The sequence below is a fragment of the Vanacampus margaritifer genome, chromosome 20, assembly GCF_051991255.1.
Source record: "Vanacampus margaritifer isolate UIUO_Vmar chromosome 20, RoL_Vmar_1.0, whole genome shotgun sequence".
Taxonomy (NCBI): domain Eukaryota; kingdom Metazoa; phylum Chordata; class Actinopteri; order Syngnathiformes; family Syngnathidae; genus Vanacampus; species Vanacampus margaritifer.
In genome coordinates this window covers 6,956,233-6,971,948 of record NC_135451.1, presented here as the reverse complement: position 1 = coordinate 6,971,948, position 15,716 = coordinate 6,956,233, and the positions used below count along the sequence as shown (strand labels likewise).

The 15,716-nt window shown below is 40.4% G+C and overlaps 1 protein-coding gene across 1 annotated transcript; it reads left to right on the top strand.

The window, feature by feature from the left end:
* Positions 1-1,260: 1,260 nt before the first annotated feature.
* LOC144040531 (uncharacterized) lies at positions 1,261-15,327 on the top strand. Its single transcript, XM_077554798.1, has 5 exons — positions 1,261-1,399; positions 5,478-5,554; positions 5,857-5,977; positions 7,320-7,365; positions 9,278-15,327. The coding sequence occupies exons 1-5, from the start codon at positions 1,299-1,301 to the stop codon at positions 13,958-13,960; spliced, it is 5,028 nt and encodes a 1,675-aa protein (XP_077410924.1). The 5' UTR covers positions 1,261-1,298; the 3' UTR covers positions 13,961-15,327.
* The last annotated feature ends 389 nt before the right edge of the window (positions 15,328-15,716 follow it).

The following is a 15,716-nucleotide window of genomic DNA, read 5'->3' as shown; positions in this document are numbered from 1 at the left end:
GTTGGAAGAGGGAAACCTCCAAAACCTGCAGGTCTCCGGCCCCCGAGGACCGACACCTATGCCATAATGCATCTTCATTTGTATTCATCATGTATTTGTGCTAAATTATTGAATTGGCTTTCTAAACCCTAGAAGACATGTTTGTTTTGTCTCCAGATATACACAGTATATAGGCCTATTTTATGTTATTTATGTATTTATTTAATTAATTTTGTCTGCTGCTACTTTGGCCCACTTTGCTGCTGTAAAACAGCAAATCAATAGCAATAGAGTGTCTTTATGGACACTTTATATTGCTTGATGACTTTCTGCATTATTTGCTCTTTGTTATTGTGTCACTATTACCGCAATTTATTTCAGTTTATTTTCCAGGTGATCTGTACAGTATTTTACTTGAGTGTTTTTCTAATGACTCACTTCCTACATGTGATTTGAAAATAGATATCTGTACTTTACTTTTGCTTCCTTTCTTCGTCAAAATCAGCTTTTTTGGTTCCTTTTCTTTCAACCTATCTGGATGATGAAGCGAGGGAACTGACATACTGTACAGTAAATAGAAACAGGTAACATTAACTTTAAGCTCTTGATTGATTGGTTGCGATTTGGGCGATTTATGAGGTAGAAAAACAACAACAGTAGGACTTAATAATGCACATCAGATTTGGATAGGCAAGATATTCCCCAATCCTAACTCATATTATTTATTGTCATTGGCACGCCATGCTGTCAAGAATGTGTTGTTGCAATAAAATAAAAATAAATAATAATAATAATAATAATAATAATAATAATAATAATAATAATAATAAATAAATAAAATAATGCTGGCTTGCTTTTGGTTTTAAAATTAAATAAAATTTGAGGCGTCAAGTGTTTTTTTTCTTTCTAAAAACAGTAAAAGTAATAAAAGAGGGGAAGTATTTCATGTACTAGTACCATTTTTTGTTGTACCAAATATTTGTCTTTACTGTGTTACTGTATAATTTATTTATTTTTTTAGGAGTTGAAGACTTCTTAGATTTCTACTCGATTCGTGTTTATGCAAATATTTATTTATTTATTTATTTAAAGTAGAATTTAACTACTTTTTTTTCCACCTGTGGTGTCTTTTATTACTGAAGGTGAAAGTTCTATATAGTTTCACTTGACCAGCAGGTCGACCTTCGACCTTTCCGCGTGCTTGCCATCGACTGGTGCTCGACTCCTTGTGTGGTTCACGCTGCGAGTGTAAATTCCTCACGTCGCGTTTAAGATGCGCGTGTCCCGTCAACGCGAATCTCGGAACCGGTTCAAATAGAATGTCAACAAGTGACGCAGTGCACTCCGAGCTGACAGTTCGACGAGAGACGGCGACGCCTCCGCACGGGGAAGCACACGAAGCACGGATTTCGACTGCAAGGTGAGACTAAATCGATTTAATTTTGTATTTATGTTTGTTTTGAGGGGTTTATGTTTCACTTGTCACGTTTGGTGTGGATTTTGTTGATTTTCCCTTCCCTCGTATTCTTGCGGATGGGCTGGAACGTTGAGCTGTTACTGACGCTGAACTTCGTTTGCAAACTGCGTGATTTAATGTTCGACTTATCTATGATTCTCCTGCATGTTCTGTGGCTTGTCCAAAAGCCTTTCTCATTGTCCGTGAAGGTGTTTCGAGTCGTTCGGCTTTGAGATTGAACTATTTGGTGCTTTTTATTTGGTTGTTATTGTAGTTCGGAGCTTGTTCTTGACCGCCTAGTAACAGCGATAGACATTTTATTTGTCCGTGACACGAAATATTTTAATAAAGTTATCCCCTAAAGATGAGAGCAAACATAAACAGATTCCGTTTTTAAGCCCATTTTAACCCACTTTTAAGCATGTGCATGAATGTGGATTTTTATTTTTTTTCTTCAAATACATTATACCTCTCTTTCCTCAAATCTGTATTGTTTTTATGTTTGTATATAAAAGCTTACTAAACGACGTGCGGTATAAAGAGTGTATGATATGTGTGACTGAATTTTAAAATGAATTTTTTGACACATGGCTAACACTTGATGCACATTCAGTTCTGCAACAGAACGATCACCATGGATACACAAAGCCACTGGCTGCACAACTTGCATTTCTTTGCATTTAAAGCCATTTACAGTCTGAAAGATTTGCCGTTTGCCTAAAGTGTGTCAGAGCGAAGTTGTGGGTTTCTACAAAACAAGTCTGGTTCTGCCCTCTCCTCGCTTTAATGTTGCAAATCACTGCAAGGTCATTAGGATGCATTGGGAAGAGAAATTAGGGTGTAAATTATTTGCAGTTGGAACATCTCAATTACGTGTTTGTCCGTGCTGAGCACACACCCACACTTAGTTCTGCCGGGATCCTTGTGGTTATGTAAGTGTTATTTGCCTGAAAAGGCCACACACCCACAAGTAGTGAGGCCCTTAAACCGGAGCCGACATACCTCACACGCAATGTTTCAGACTAACGAGCTTGTCAAAGAAAACAATTTGTCGTCCACCTGAAGACCATAAAAACAAACGGTGTGACATCATTCATACAGTCGTGATAATGTTACAATGTGCAGAATGCTGGGATCAGTTCATTTATATTTGGTGTCAACAACGGATTAGCCAATTTATTGGGGAGACTGATTGTGTAATATCCAGTTGTTCCATTTATGGTGTGTTTCAAAGAGCAAGCACTTTGCTTTTCTATAGCCTAATAGTCAGTTGAATTTATGCAAATTAAGATGCTATCGCAATAACATAAGTTTAGTTTGGATTCATCTAAAAGCAGACCCGATATGATGGAGTGTGACGTTACACCTGACATGAACATTTGATTCTAAATCGATTACACAGACCAGCTGCAACAATGTGGAGTGTTGTCTAATAGTTTGACTGTATAACTAATTGAACTTTCACTGTGATACATTATAACTCTTGATGACTGTAAATTACAACCACAATATTGCGCATACCACGTTGACAGTGTCAATCAAAGTTTGTAACGGCAGAAGATTTCACACGGCACTCGATCATAGCCAGAAAAATAATGAACAAAACAAAATCAACACAAACAAAATGAAATAAAAATGTATAATACACAAATACTTTGTAAGTTAAGGACATTAATAATGAATGTCTCCATTGCTTTAGTTCCTACAACTTGCTGGTTAAATGTGATGGCACCAAAAAAAAAAAAAGTGTTGTGAGTTCGGGTACATTGTGTGTGATGTGTTTTGATTTCTTCCCATGGCCCGCAAGGCCAAAGACATCTGCATGAAAGGTGTGTTGCGCTTGGCACTAAAGCTGTATTGAAGACGTTCCTCCCTTCTTTTGTAGCTTTCTCTCCTGTCAGGTCATGCAAATCTTTTATGAGCCACACATTATACAATAACGTAGAGGGTAAAGAGCGGCTGTATAATCCATGTCACCCCGGGCGATAAGCTTTTGTGTGAGGAATTTATGACGGGCAAATCATTTGATGTCCTCATAATTCAACAAACGTTTGTCTTCTATTGCCCCTAAAATCATTGTTAAAATCATTCTTTATGTTACAGTAACATGCGGGTTTGTCATATTCATATGAATGTGTCACCTTTTGTTGTGTTGTCATGCTCACTTGGAGTAGTTAGTGCGTGATTCAGCATATGCACGCTTTGGCAGCGGTGTAAGTGGGTGTTTGGGCCGTGTCATCTGCGTGTAAAAGAAAGTGTGGATTATGTAACTGCCTGCTTATCAGTCAAAGCGATTTACATCAGAAAGCTGATCGACCACTGAGATTTTAAAAGTGTCATTTATTGGACGGAGGATATCGCTTCGTTCCAAACACCTAATAAGAGGCTGTATGCAGATTTAAGATCTCAAATGTTATAAAATCATATCGCTTTGATTGACACTGTCAGGGAGTTATTTCCTCTGCAAACAAGGAAAAGCAGTTTAAATATCGTGAGGTCATTTCGGGTTGAAACCTGCCGACGAGTTCAACAATGAACAGGAACTCGGCACACTAAACAAAAGCCAAAGATGGAAGAAATCCAGGACTTTGTGTTTGCTCTTCTTGACATCGGACTGCTTATTGTTAAAAGAAGACCACCTTTGTATGAGAAGTCCAATTAATGGACTGCTGTGGATCTACTGTAGCTTTGCCGTTAAGATGTTTTTTAATTAAAAATAATAATAATAATAAAAAAAAGAGAGCGCAATGATGATGACATGTCAAATCGGTAAAATTACCAAATGAACAATACTGAGCTCTCCAGAAAAAAAAAAGATGTTGCATCGCCAAGTTTGGTATCCTGACTCCTTACGATACGGCCGACAAAAGTTCTTAAGAAGTGACGTCCATGTTTACGTGTTGTTTTATGAAGCATAAAAAGTTGATGTGATTAAGACACAGATTTGTTAGCATTGTTTTTTTTTGTTTTTTTTTTCCTTTCCTGGAGAGCTCAGTATTGTTCATTCGGTAATTTTACCGATTTGACATGTCATCATCATTGCTCTGCTTTTTTATTTTTTTATTTTATTTTTATTTTTTATGTGGGTGTGTATGTGCGTGTGTGTGTGTGTGCGTATTCATTAGTTCACCTAAAACCTATTAATTTGTTAGCATTGTTGTTGTCATCTGATTTGTGACTTTACTGTATGCGTACGCCACACCTGTTTGGTAGATTTTTGTGAAACTGTAGTGAACGCTTAAAAGAATATAACACACGCAGATGTGATTTAAATTGATTTCTCTCGGACCTCTCTTGCCCCTCAAAACTGGGTGACTTTTTAATAAAGTTTTGCAGTAGCGCTAATTAGATTGATGTATCTGAAATAACTGGTGTGTAAGGTTATTTAAGTCAACAAAAACTAACAAATTAACAAAATTTAAAATTCTAAAAACATTTTCGTTTAATGAAAAAAAATAAAAACGAAAATGTTTTGTTTTTTTAAAAACGAAAACTAACTGAAACTACATTTTACGTTTACAAAACTTTAATTCTAGCAAAACTGTCCTTCATTTTAGTCTTTGCTAATTTATTTAATACAAGAACCTTTTAGGTTTACTTTAAATGTGATTTTAAGTACATTTATTTCGATATTAACCAGAATAAGAACGTGTGAAAGTGTCACACGGAAATGACGTCATCTAGCAGCAGCCAATAGGAAAGCTTTTGATGATGTCACTCCTATGCGACAATTTTGCGTGCTTGACTTTTGGCTCTAATGGCTCAGTTCGCCTACTTTTCCATTTAACTCAGCCGAAATGCAACATTAAGTAAGAAATGTGTGTGTTTTTTTTATATTAAATATTACACACAAGTAATACACTTTTTTTTTTAATGAAAACTAATACTGAAACTGACTAAAAGTAAGCATTTTGTAAATAACTAAAACTACTAAACAGAACCACCCTGAAAACGAATTAAATATATATAAAAAACTAACAAAAATAAAAATCCCCAAACTATAATAACCAAATGAATTTTTTTTTTTTTTTTGCCTTTGCAGACAATGGGACGGGTACGAAACGCCACATCTGGAGCATCCTAGCCGCCGTGCCGTCACACATGAAAGAACGGCCAATGGTAAAAAACACGCGTCTGGCATTTCAAATTAAGATTGAATGCTGTCTTCACGCCACACGGATGTGCACGGACGGCTCCCAAAAATAAAAGTAACACCCAAATTGCATTTCCCATACTTTACAAACCTGTATGGATGACGTCTTGATGAGACGACGGATGGTCTCCTGCTAGGTGACCCACTCACTTCCTGGAAAGTCTGTGGAGTGTCATGGTGGCGATTATGTGTTCCCTTTATTTTTGGGCCGTCATTTGTTTACAATTTGGTTTTCAGAATCTAAGCAATTGCCCTGAATATCTTACAGCACCAACTGTTGATCGCGGGACCAGATACATCACCTGTATCGTTTTAACACTCCCCAACAACCTGGACTTGGATAAATCTGAGATCAGCCTTAAGAGGAAGCAAGAATCCTGTGCGTACAGGTAAGCGCAGTACAGTCATTTCAGTACGGCAGTTAGCATCTCGGATGCACAGGACAGTATTTGAAGAATGTCAAGGATGCTGCACGCAGACGTAAGGGATATCCTCAGGCGGGCACATTCGTTGTGAGAGAAATGCTCATGTTGAAGAGCTTTTCTTGACTTTAACAAAAAGCACTCAATATACAATATAAAAGCAATATTTTGATGAGTAGTGTCATATTGGGACAGTTCAGGGAATCTACAGGTGCAGCTAAATACATTGGAATATCATAGAAAAGTCAAAGAAATGCTGACAAAAAATTGTGTTTAGTTTTTTTTACAATAATACTATTTGTTCGAGTCGAAACATGATATTCTGTATAATATTGCACTTGTGGAATATGAACTAAGTAGCAAAATTCACCCATATTGATCCAACTCAAGAGGGCGGCCATTTTGCCTCTTGCTGTCGACTGATGATGACATCACAGTTGCTCAGGGTTCAAGTAACGACCGATAACGGCTCACCGTTTTCTGAAGCTGAGCCGTAATTGGTTATTAAGTATTTCTATTCCATTTGAAATCATGGAGAATGGAGAAGTGAAGTAATTTGGAATGAAGTAATAACCATGGAAATAATTTTTTACAAAATCATTAAATATTTATAAAATAAAAATACATTTCCACTTTCATGCTGAAATTTGTTGATTTTTTGGGGGGGACACGAGAATAGTTATTTACCAAATTTCAAATGTCAAACTGAAATTTTCGAGTGTTTTTGCCACCTTGGGAAAATAAATGAATCATCAATCCCTAAACTATTATAAATGCGTGCACCGCCCTTAATGAGAAAGTCCCGCTGTTACTGTCATCATTTGTGGTCAGATTTTGAACTGCTATTTCTATTTGCAGCACATGACGAAGTGGCACACCCTTTAACTGATTTTTTAACCACGTGCAGTTCTTGCATGACACTGAAAACACAACCTTACCGAATATACTGTCCAAAAAAAAAAGTTTCCCGAGAGAGAGCCCGTGTAGTACCGTGTGATCTTTGCAACCAGACGCACATTCCTTCTTAGTGCTTTCTTAAATGGATACAGGTGTGACTTAAGTGTGTGAAAACTGTTTAGTAAAGGCAAGAGGACGGTGGAAAGGAATGCCGGCCATCGTGTTGCTCGGCATTGCCACGCTAAATGTTTGACATCCAATCCGTGTAAAACGTTAGCATTTTTTTGTAGCAGCCCTGTGATAAGACAAAATTGCACATTTAATCAGGTTTAATTGTTCATTTAATTAATCATTTTTACTACGCGAACTTGAAACAAATGTATTTTATTCAAACTTTTGCTTTCTCCTCCAGTTCAAATGAGCCACTGAGGTATAAAACTGTGGGCAGCAACTCTCAGGTAAGGATCAGTTATCGTAATAATGAAATGAGATTTGTAATTAATTATAAGAACTGCCCAATGTAGTCGCATCTTAAATCTTTCTAATAATTTTAAAGACCTGATAATATATTTATGATCTGATCATAACACTTTTACTGACATTGTGTCCTGTAAATCATCAGCGATAGAATAAGAAAGGTGTGTGTGTGTGTGTGTGTGTGTGTGTGCGTGTGTGTGTGTGTGTGTGTGTGTGTGTGTGTGTGTGTGTGTGTGTGTGTGTGTGTGTGTGTGTGTGTGTGTGTGTCCAAATAACCTGTTTGTCTAGGCCTGAATAGTTTAGTTTTGTACACCATGGGAACAAACACTACAGACTTATTTTACTATTATATATTGCACTATTATAGCTGAAAGAAATACAGTGGATATTCAGTAATTGTATGTATGCGCTAATTTTCACGAGGTTCAGCTTTCGACTATTTCTTTTAGGGATAGACTGGACCGATTATCGGTGCCGATATTGAGCATTTTGACGAATATTGTCATCGGCCTTTTAGAAGAATCATACGGCCGATAATATATTAATTTAACCCTGGAGAACCCATGGGGTCAAATTTGGCCCCTATAAATTCTGCTACTCAAATAACAAAGACCTTTTTTTTTTCATTCATTCAAAATCCAGTTCTAAAATGCAACAAATAAAACAAAAAAATTATATTGTTCAATGTAGCTGTGTGTTTGATTGATTATTTTTCTTAAATTCTAAATAATACTGACAGTTTTTGTTATTCAGATTTTTCGAAATGATACCCCTAAATCCCAAAAGGGTCAAATTTCACCCTAATCCTAAATTAGGGAATAAAGGGTTAAAATTGAAAAAACATATATTTTGGTGTTCAGTGAACTTATAGCAGTCATTTAATGTATAATTCATAATTTTCCAAAGAAGAAAAGGGTTCTCCAGGGTTAAAAATGTGTCAACTTCAGGGAACTATTTCTTAGAATTTTCAGTTAATGCTATAAGAGATGCTGCTGATCCTGGGGAGTCTCTGAACTTTTTGTGAGAATTTAAAAACAGAGATGTCTATTGACAAAGATTTTTTTTTTAACTCCAGTATTTTACGAATCCTAAAAGTTGCTCAATAAACATGTGCGTGAAAATTCTACAAAATTAAGAGCTATAGTTTGTTTTGTTTTTTGATGCCAATATTTTCCCTTTTTGTGAAAATGAATATCGGCTCCAATTATCGGTTATCGCCGTCCTTGACTACTCATGATCGTATCCCTAGTTTTCGTACATCTCCTCACCGTTGAAAATGGACGGTGCCAAACTCATCCACCTGAAGCTAATCATTCCCATCACTAAAGCAGACACACAAAGCATCACTTGCGCACATTTATTTGTGAAGTTTGGACATGACTATAAAGTTTGATTTTAGTCAGACTTATTGAAAGAGTTTCATCCCGAAAACTGAAGTTCCGCTGTACTTTCTATTTCTTGGCCATAAAAGGATTCAACTATCAACAAAAAATGTGATATTTAGTGGTCAGGAATTTGGCCTGTGACTGAAATGTTGCCTGCTTCATTAGAAGTTGCTTTTGAGGAACTGCTTCATAACCACACTCAAGCAGCCCACTGCTCCAAAGTCCCTTGATGAATTCAAAGCAGAGGTCGTGACTCATAACCAACCAAAAACAACATTCTCTAATTGTGTCCCTATTTGCAGCTGGTATTGTCATCTGTTTGCTGAAAAAAAGTCTTATAGACTGTTCAAAGTTGAATTTCATCTGACCTTTATGTTGACCTTTATATGGGAACCTGATGTTGCCCAAAAACCTAATCATACCCAAATGCATCAACTATTTCCTTCATTGAAACCTTTTTTATTTTTATTTTTATTTTTTATAATTTTAGTCATTCTTGTTTTGGCAGGTGAATAGACCAACTTCACTACCAGAGACTTCCAGAGCAACAAGCAAGTCTCCATTACCACAGAAGATACCATATCTGGCTGAGAAGGACAAAGACATCCTCGCAGTCGGTTTCAATGGTTGTAAGTCCAAAAGTGGGCTTCCGTGTGGATTGCAACCAAGAGCAACTGTCTGTGGATCCACTGGATTCGAGCATATAAAGGACTGTGCTAAACTTGAGAAGCAAACTGATGTTGAGGAGCTACCTGACCCCAGTGAAGTCATGTTATCTTCTGCTATGGTGACGGTTCTTGCCCCCTCATACAGTGGCCGACTTCGACGGTCCAAAAGGTTCGATACAACAGGCAGTCTGGAAACTTTGCCACATTTTGCAGGCGTGGCCAATTCTGAGGCGGCAAGTCGTCCACAGGATTACTCTCAGAGGTTTAACATGTCGCAAGCCCAGTCAAGAACTCCGTTTCTGAGTACGAGGCAGAACACAACAGGCTGGTCCACTAAATGTGTTCCTCAAAATTTGGACTATGAACTGGAGCGCAAAGGTAATAGAACGCTCTCGTTGGATGGAAGCTCTAAAGCGACAGAAATCAAGAAAGCGCAAGCAAGTACTACCTGGGATCAATATGTGCAAAAAATGACTCCACAAGATGGTCATCCAGTGAGACGCTCATCTTTGAGCTCGAAACCAACTACGAGCAGTCTTCTTCTGTCGCTAAGAAGGATAAACAGCCAATCCATGAACTCTAATAACCCTGCTCCATCTGAGGTCGTCAAGCCAATGCCTTTGAAGAGCGGCCAAGATGCAAAACTCTTCTCAACACAGGTGACACAACCCTTTCGAAAAACACTCGAAAGGGAAAGATTTAAGCCGCTGCGCTCTTCTTTGACCGTTTCTCCAATGGCACCTGAGCCGCAACCAGTCAGTTCTCCATCACTGACGAATGACAGTAAAAGAGGCACATCGAAAACAAGCTTGTTTTTCTCTTCACCCATAAACAAAATAACAACTGACACACCCAAACAATTACAAACAATGAACAGGGCACAGCCGAGACTTTCAAGCTCCACACAAACATTTCTCAGTCAACCACCAACGGACAATGAAAACAATCGGATAGGTTCAGGCAGAGGCTTAAGCCTGTTTTCTGACAGCTCTGGACCTTCGCATAAACATATTCAATATGACGCTGGTGTGCCCTCGGAACGTGGTGCGCCTTCCAGAAACACACCTGGGTCGTCCTCTGGCCGGTGGCAACAAAATAGCCAGAAGGGGGGCAGTCCAACTCCAGTTCTCACCGACACACCCAACATCATAAACAAGCCAAACACACCCTTAATTCCTCTATTTAACAATAATTGTGACACGGCAGCTCTAAGTCTAACTAATAACAAAAGCCTTAACTGTCAAATCTCCAATAGTAGCAGCAATAGAGGCACAACAGAGCCGGTTTGCAATGGAAGCATCAATCCCGTGATGAAGAGAGGAACTGGTAGAGTCATAGAGAATCATTCGGACTATTTACTTGGCAGAGTCGGGTTTGCCAAACAACTTTATGAGTCCAGTTTAAAAAAACTAGAAGCGCAAAAGTCTCCAAGTTTGCCTGACGCACGCCCTCTGAGTCAACCGAATAATTCCATGAAGCGTGATGTAAGCAATGTGTCAATTAAAGCAAATCCAGAGAGCCCTGCGTCCCCTGACAACAAATACAGAAATGATCAGAGTTCACTCATGACAAATAACACTCACCAAACCACGACAAATAAACAATGTCCACCTCTTCATAGCACCAACACTCTCAAGAATCAGGCTGCTCCTTCTAAAAATGTCTCTGGTTTCTCACCAAATCCAACTGCCAGTCCTTCATTTCAGTCCAAACCAGATTCTTTTCGGAGCAATGTTAACACTTCATCAGTGATCGGCTCTACATCCCAACCGAAAGTCCCCGACATAGCCACCACCAACGCACTTCTTGACTTTATCGAAAGGTATGATGCCACCTCAAAACCTTTTCAACCAAAAGATGTATCCCGCCACGTACCAACGGTAAACGCTAGCCCGGCAACTCCCACCAAAGTGACTTCTGCCAATACTCTTACCATAACGTCACCTCTCCAAACACCCTCTGCCACCACAATCAGTCCAACCCGAAAAGCGGGAGGAATATTAACCCACCAATCCGAAAAAGACAATAAGAAATCCGCCTCAGTCCATGGTAAGAGAGTGAAACATGTCATGTGGGAGGACTCTGAGAATTTTGAACCCACTAAAAGCCCAGAACCATCCGTCCCGACGAGTCCACTATCTCGCTCGAGGTCTCAACGACTCATCCGGGCCCCGTCCATCTTCTCTTTTCTAAGATCAAGCAGCCAAAACACAAAAAACACGCCTCTTTGCACGACGCCACGCAAGACGAACTTGCAGGTGGGGAAAGGAGAGAAGTATCGATCTTTGTCGTCTGACTCTGTGGATCCAACTTCGAGAGAGGGAGGAGAACGTAAACAAAGCTCCAGTAATGCAATGAGCTGTGATCAAGAGAGAAGAGAACCGACTCCATGCAGACTTCAGAGGTCACGGTCATTGCAGGCTGATGAATTCCTCTATCAAACATCTGCCCGCTCGCCCCCTCCCGACTTTTCAAATGGATACAAGATCCGTTACAGCCCCCCACCGTATACCACTCTCATCTCCAGCCGCGGTGAAACTAAGAAGGCGACTCCTCGGACATCACTCTTCCCAAATTTGAACTCCAATTCAAAGTATACCTCAAATCATCCCTTACATTCTCATTCAGTTGCAGATGCAACCTCACTATCGCTTAGAAATCCACCAAAACCGTCCTCTCCTCTGCAGAACAAAACGTTATCGCATGAAAATTTATTGTATGGTGTTTCACAGACAAATGAAATCAACAACAACAATTACAAGAGCACATGCCGTAATCAACAAACCGGTCGCTTATTACTCATCGAGAGCAGAGTTGATGTCATCCCGCAAAGTCTGCAAAGTTTAAAAATGGACGTAACTGCTTCCACTCCAAAGAACGCAAACCCTGAATCCCAACTTTTTACGAAGACGCTCCCATCTGTAGAGGCAAAGCCGAGTGAGCAGTCACACAGAACTCTGAGTCATTCAAATCAGAGCTCAAGTGACAGCAGCTCAACCGAGAGTCGCTCTGTCGGCGACGACGTTGGCAACAAAAGAATGAAGGAGAGCGTGATGGCGAAATTCAAACTTTTCTCAGCGGATAGCAACAATGAGCAAAGCCCAAAGAGACGCCGTTTTGTTGGGAAGAAAAGTGTCAGCGTGCCAAACTCAGAAAACGAGAAGGCCAATAAGACTTCCAATAAAATGGACCAGGTTATCAACAAACTGAGGCAAACATTCAGCACGAAACGCCCCGATGATGAGCTCCAGCCACGGAAATCAAGGCCAGCCTCTGAAACACCGTCTGTCAGTGGAGTGAGCGATGCCAGTGACGCCACAGTTGAGGGCAACAGAATTGCTGAGCCCAAGGACGATAAAAGGGCAAAGCACGGTGAAGAGTGGGCACAAAACAGATACTCCCTCATACCAACCTTGTCTGTACAAAACTCCATGACAGAAAATGAGTTTTTTATTTGGCCAGACAAGTCCAGTCCCAAAGAGCAAAACAAAATCCATTTTGGTCCCCAAAAATTGTCTGACCCGACTGATGTTAAGAATAGATCAACAAACTGTCTTCTGTCTGTAGATCCTAGTCCCAGTAGAAGCCCTAAGCTCGCAGGTGGTCAATGTACTAAGTTCGGGAAATCGACATCCAGTTCCAAAAGTCCATTCTCCCCCTTCTCCTCTTTTTCCCCACACTCACCATTTTCCTCACCCGACGTGGCAGACGACAATGTCTTCTACAGCCCAAAGATTCAGCGCAGAAGGGAGACCTCATCACCCTGTGAGCCGGTGGAAGGAATCAGCTTGGTGGGTCCACGGAGAAGCCGGGCCTCCACGGGTCCGCCAAGCACAGGTCCGATACAGGACGAGGCATCGTGCTATGCTGATTTAAAGTATGGCATTGAGCCAGGGAGGTCCGTTTCTGTAAGCTCAGTACTCTCCAGTCGGCCGTCAAGGCCCGGACGGATCTCCACTGGCCCCAGATTCATGAGTGTGGATGACCTCTCGGAATCAGACCCGACCTACGGACGCGCTGATGAAGATTTCAATCAGTGGTTAGAGAGGAATTGCAATCATAGACCAATCAGTCAGATGCAGTCCGACTTCCCCAGTGACGGCGGGAAAATGAGATCAAGATCTCTTCCTCGATCGCTGACTCGTCGTCTGGCCCAGTGGAGCTCGGGGGTCTCCGTTTGTCCACCTGCAGACGCCACGGCGTCAATGTCACCCCACCTTTGGAACCCCAAAAGAAACACTTGTCATTTTGACTGGGAGACAGTGAGCCCCCCGACTCCTCCTCCAACACCTCCTTTGTCACCACAGGCCAGACGCATGTCCAAACCTCTCTCGCCGAATGTTCCCAGCCCAACTGGAGAACCAGTGGACAGCCAGTCCCCCAGGTTGCATTTGCCCACCCGGGGTTATGTCTCCAACCTAAGCGCCTTTGAAGAGTCCACAGACAGCAGCTCGGATACGACGACAGATGATGAATATTACTTGGAAAAAAGTGACGATGAAGAAAAGGAGACGGAGTTGTGAAAACAGTCGCAATTGAATTGCTAGTTTCTCTTGAATCTGTGATCCAGGACTTGATCAGAATGGGAAAAAAAAGCGGGGAGAGACGTGCAACAGAACGTGAAAAAGAAAGATAAGAATGTAGGCCGACAGTCATGGCAAGTGGCTTGAAGTGGCTCGTCTTTATTGACTGCCTGTGTACAAGTGTGATGTCAAGACCACGGTACGTTCCAGACCCACTTGCGATAGGTGATATAAAGGGACCCCCCACCACCACCACCACAGGTTCTCTTCCTTTTTTCTTCTTCTTCTACTAACACTTCTACCACTACTTCAATTACAAAGCACTATCTGAAGAGATAGACTTCAGTACTGCCCGACATGTTGTGGTACATGGGCACGAATAATAAACCGGGTAGGATGGCGGTAAACTGTAAAGCGATGTATGTATGTATGCACAATTATGCTCTGCTAATTATGATAAATGGCTGGCATGGCTTCAAGTGCGGGATTTGCATCTGTGTGGTTGTTTTAATTAGTGTTGTTCCGATACCGTTTTTTGGCCCCTGATACCGATTCTGATACCCAGCTACCATACCGATACCTAAGGTTTTTTTTTCTCAACTTGAAAACGCTGTCCTGCCATTGGTTCAGAGCATTCAAGGGCCAATAGGATATCTTAGCTCAGCATCAGTGAATGTCGTGCATGAGCAAGACACAAGATGCTGCATCCAAAGTCCTATATTAGCGTCAGAATTAATGGTATCGGCATGTTACTTGTTAGTACTCACCGATACCGAAACCACTGTTTTAATGCAGTATCGGTGCCTCTGCCGATACTAGTATCGGTATCGGAACTACACTAGTTTTAATCCTCAGGTTTGATATCATGCATTCAATTTATTCCACTGAGATTCGAGGTTGTCCGTCCGGTTCTTGAGAGTGGGAGTATAGTTTTATTTGTGGATATTGTGTGTGTTTGTAACAGTTAACATAGTGGCTCCTGAGAGTGTACTGTAACTATCCCACTAGGTAGAGCCACTACACTGTATTGGGCTTGTATCCACTTGTTGCTTGAATGCTAAGACCATACGTTTCTTCTGCTGCTAAGCCATAACTTCACTGGTGAAGGAGGATTCATGTTTAAAAAGATTATTTTGGTGTGCTTGAATTTGATGTTGATATTTTAAATGATGTTTATTTTCTTAACCACATTTTTAATGGGTAAAGGAATCATACTGTATGTAATTTAACATTTGTTGTCAAACGTTATAAAGTGCTTTATACAGTGCCGGATAATGTTTGTCCAGACTAAATATTTGCACAGTGACAATTCAACGTCCTAATATACAGTATGTGTTTTATAAATAAATGCAATGTTTCCAACAAGCTCTCGGAATTGAATATGTGCCATTCATTTAGTTAAATGGTGTCTTCAGTGTGCCATCATTACAGGACAAGTTATTCCATCATGAGGTCTATTTAGTGAAAACACAGTCTGCTATGGTGACAGTTGGGTAAACACAGGTGATATACATAGTAGGTCATAAAATAGTCACTGGTCGGTCCCGAAATATATGTTAGGTCCTTGATGCACTTTGCACCCTTGAAATCTGTCTCGTAGTTTTTGCACCAAATAGTCGTTGCCCTGGAGACAACAGACGTGACATCATGCGGGCGTGGCCGCTTCATTGGGTACGGCTTTCCATTATGTCATCATTACGAAAATACAGCAGTGGTCACACAGCAGGACTTTGAAAGTGACCTCATGTTAAGTATT

What these genes read in the sequence shown, in the direction of transcription:
- LOC144040531 (XM_077554798.1), top strand. Translation starts at nt 1,299, where the DNA reads ATGTCAACAAGTGACGCAGTGCACTCCGAGCTGACAGTTCGACGAGAG. An exon ending in GCACGGATTTCGACTGCAAG is followed by an intron (nt 1,400 to 5,477) that starts GTGAGACTAAAT and finishes TTGCCTTTGCAG; the next exon opens with ACAATGGGACGGGTACGAAA. An exon ending in CAAGAATCCTGTGCGTACAG is followed by an intron (nt 5,978 to 7,319) that starts GTAAGCGCAGTA and finishes TTTCTCCTCCAG; the next exon opens with TTCAAATGAGCCACTGAGGT.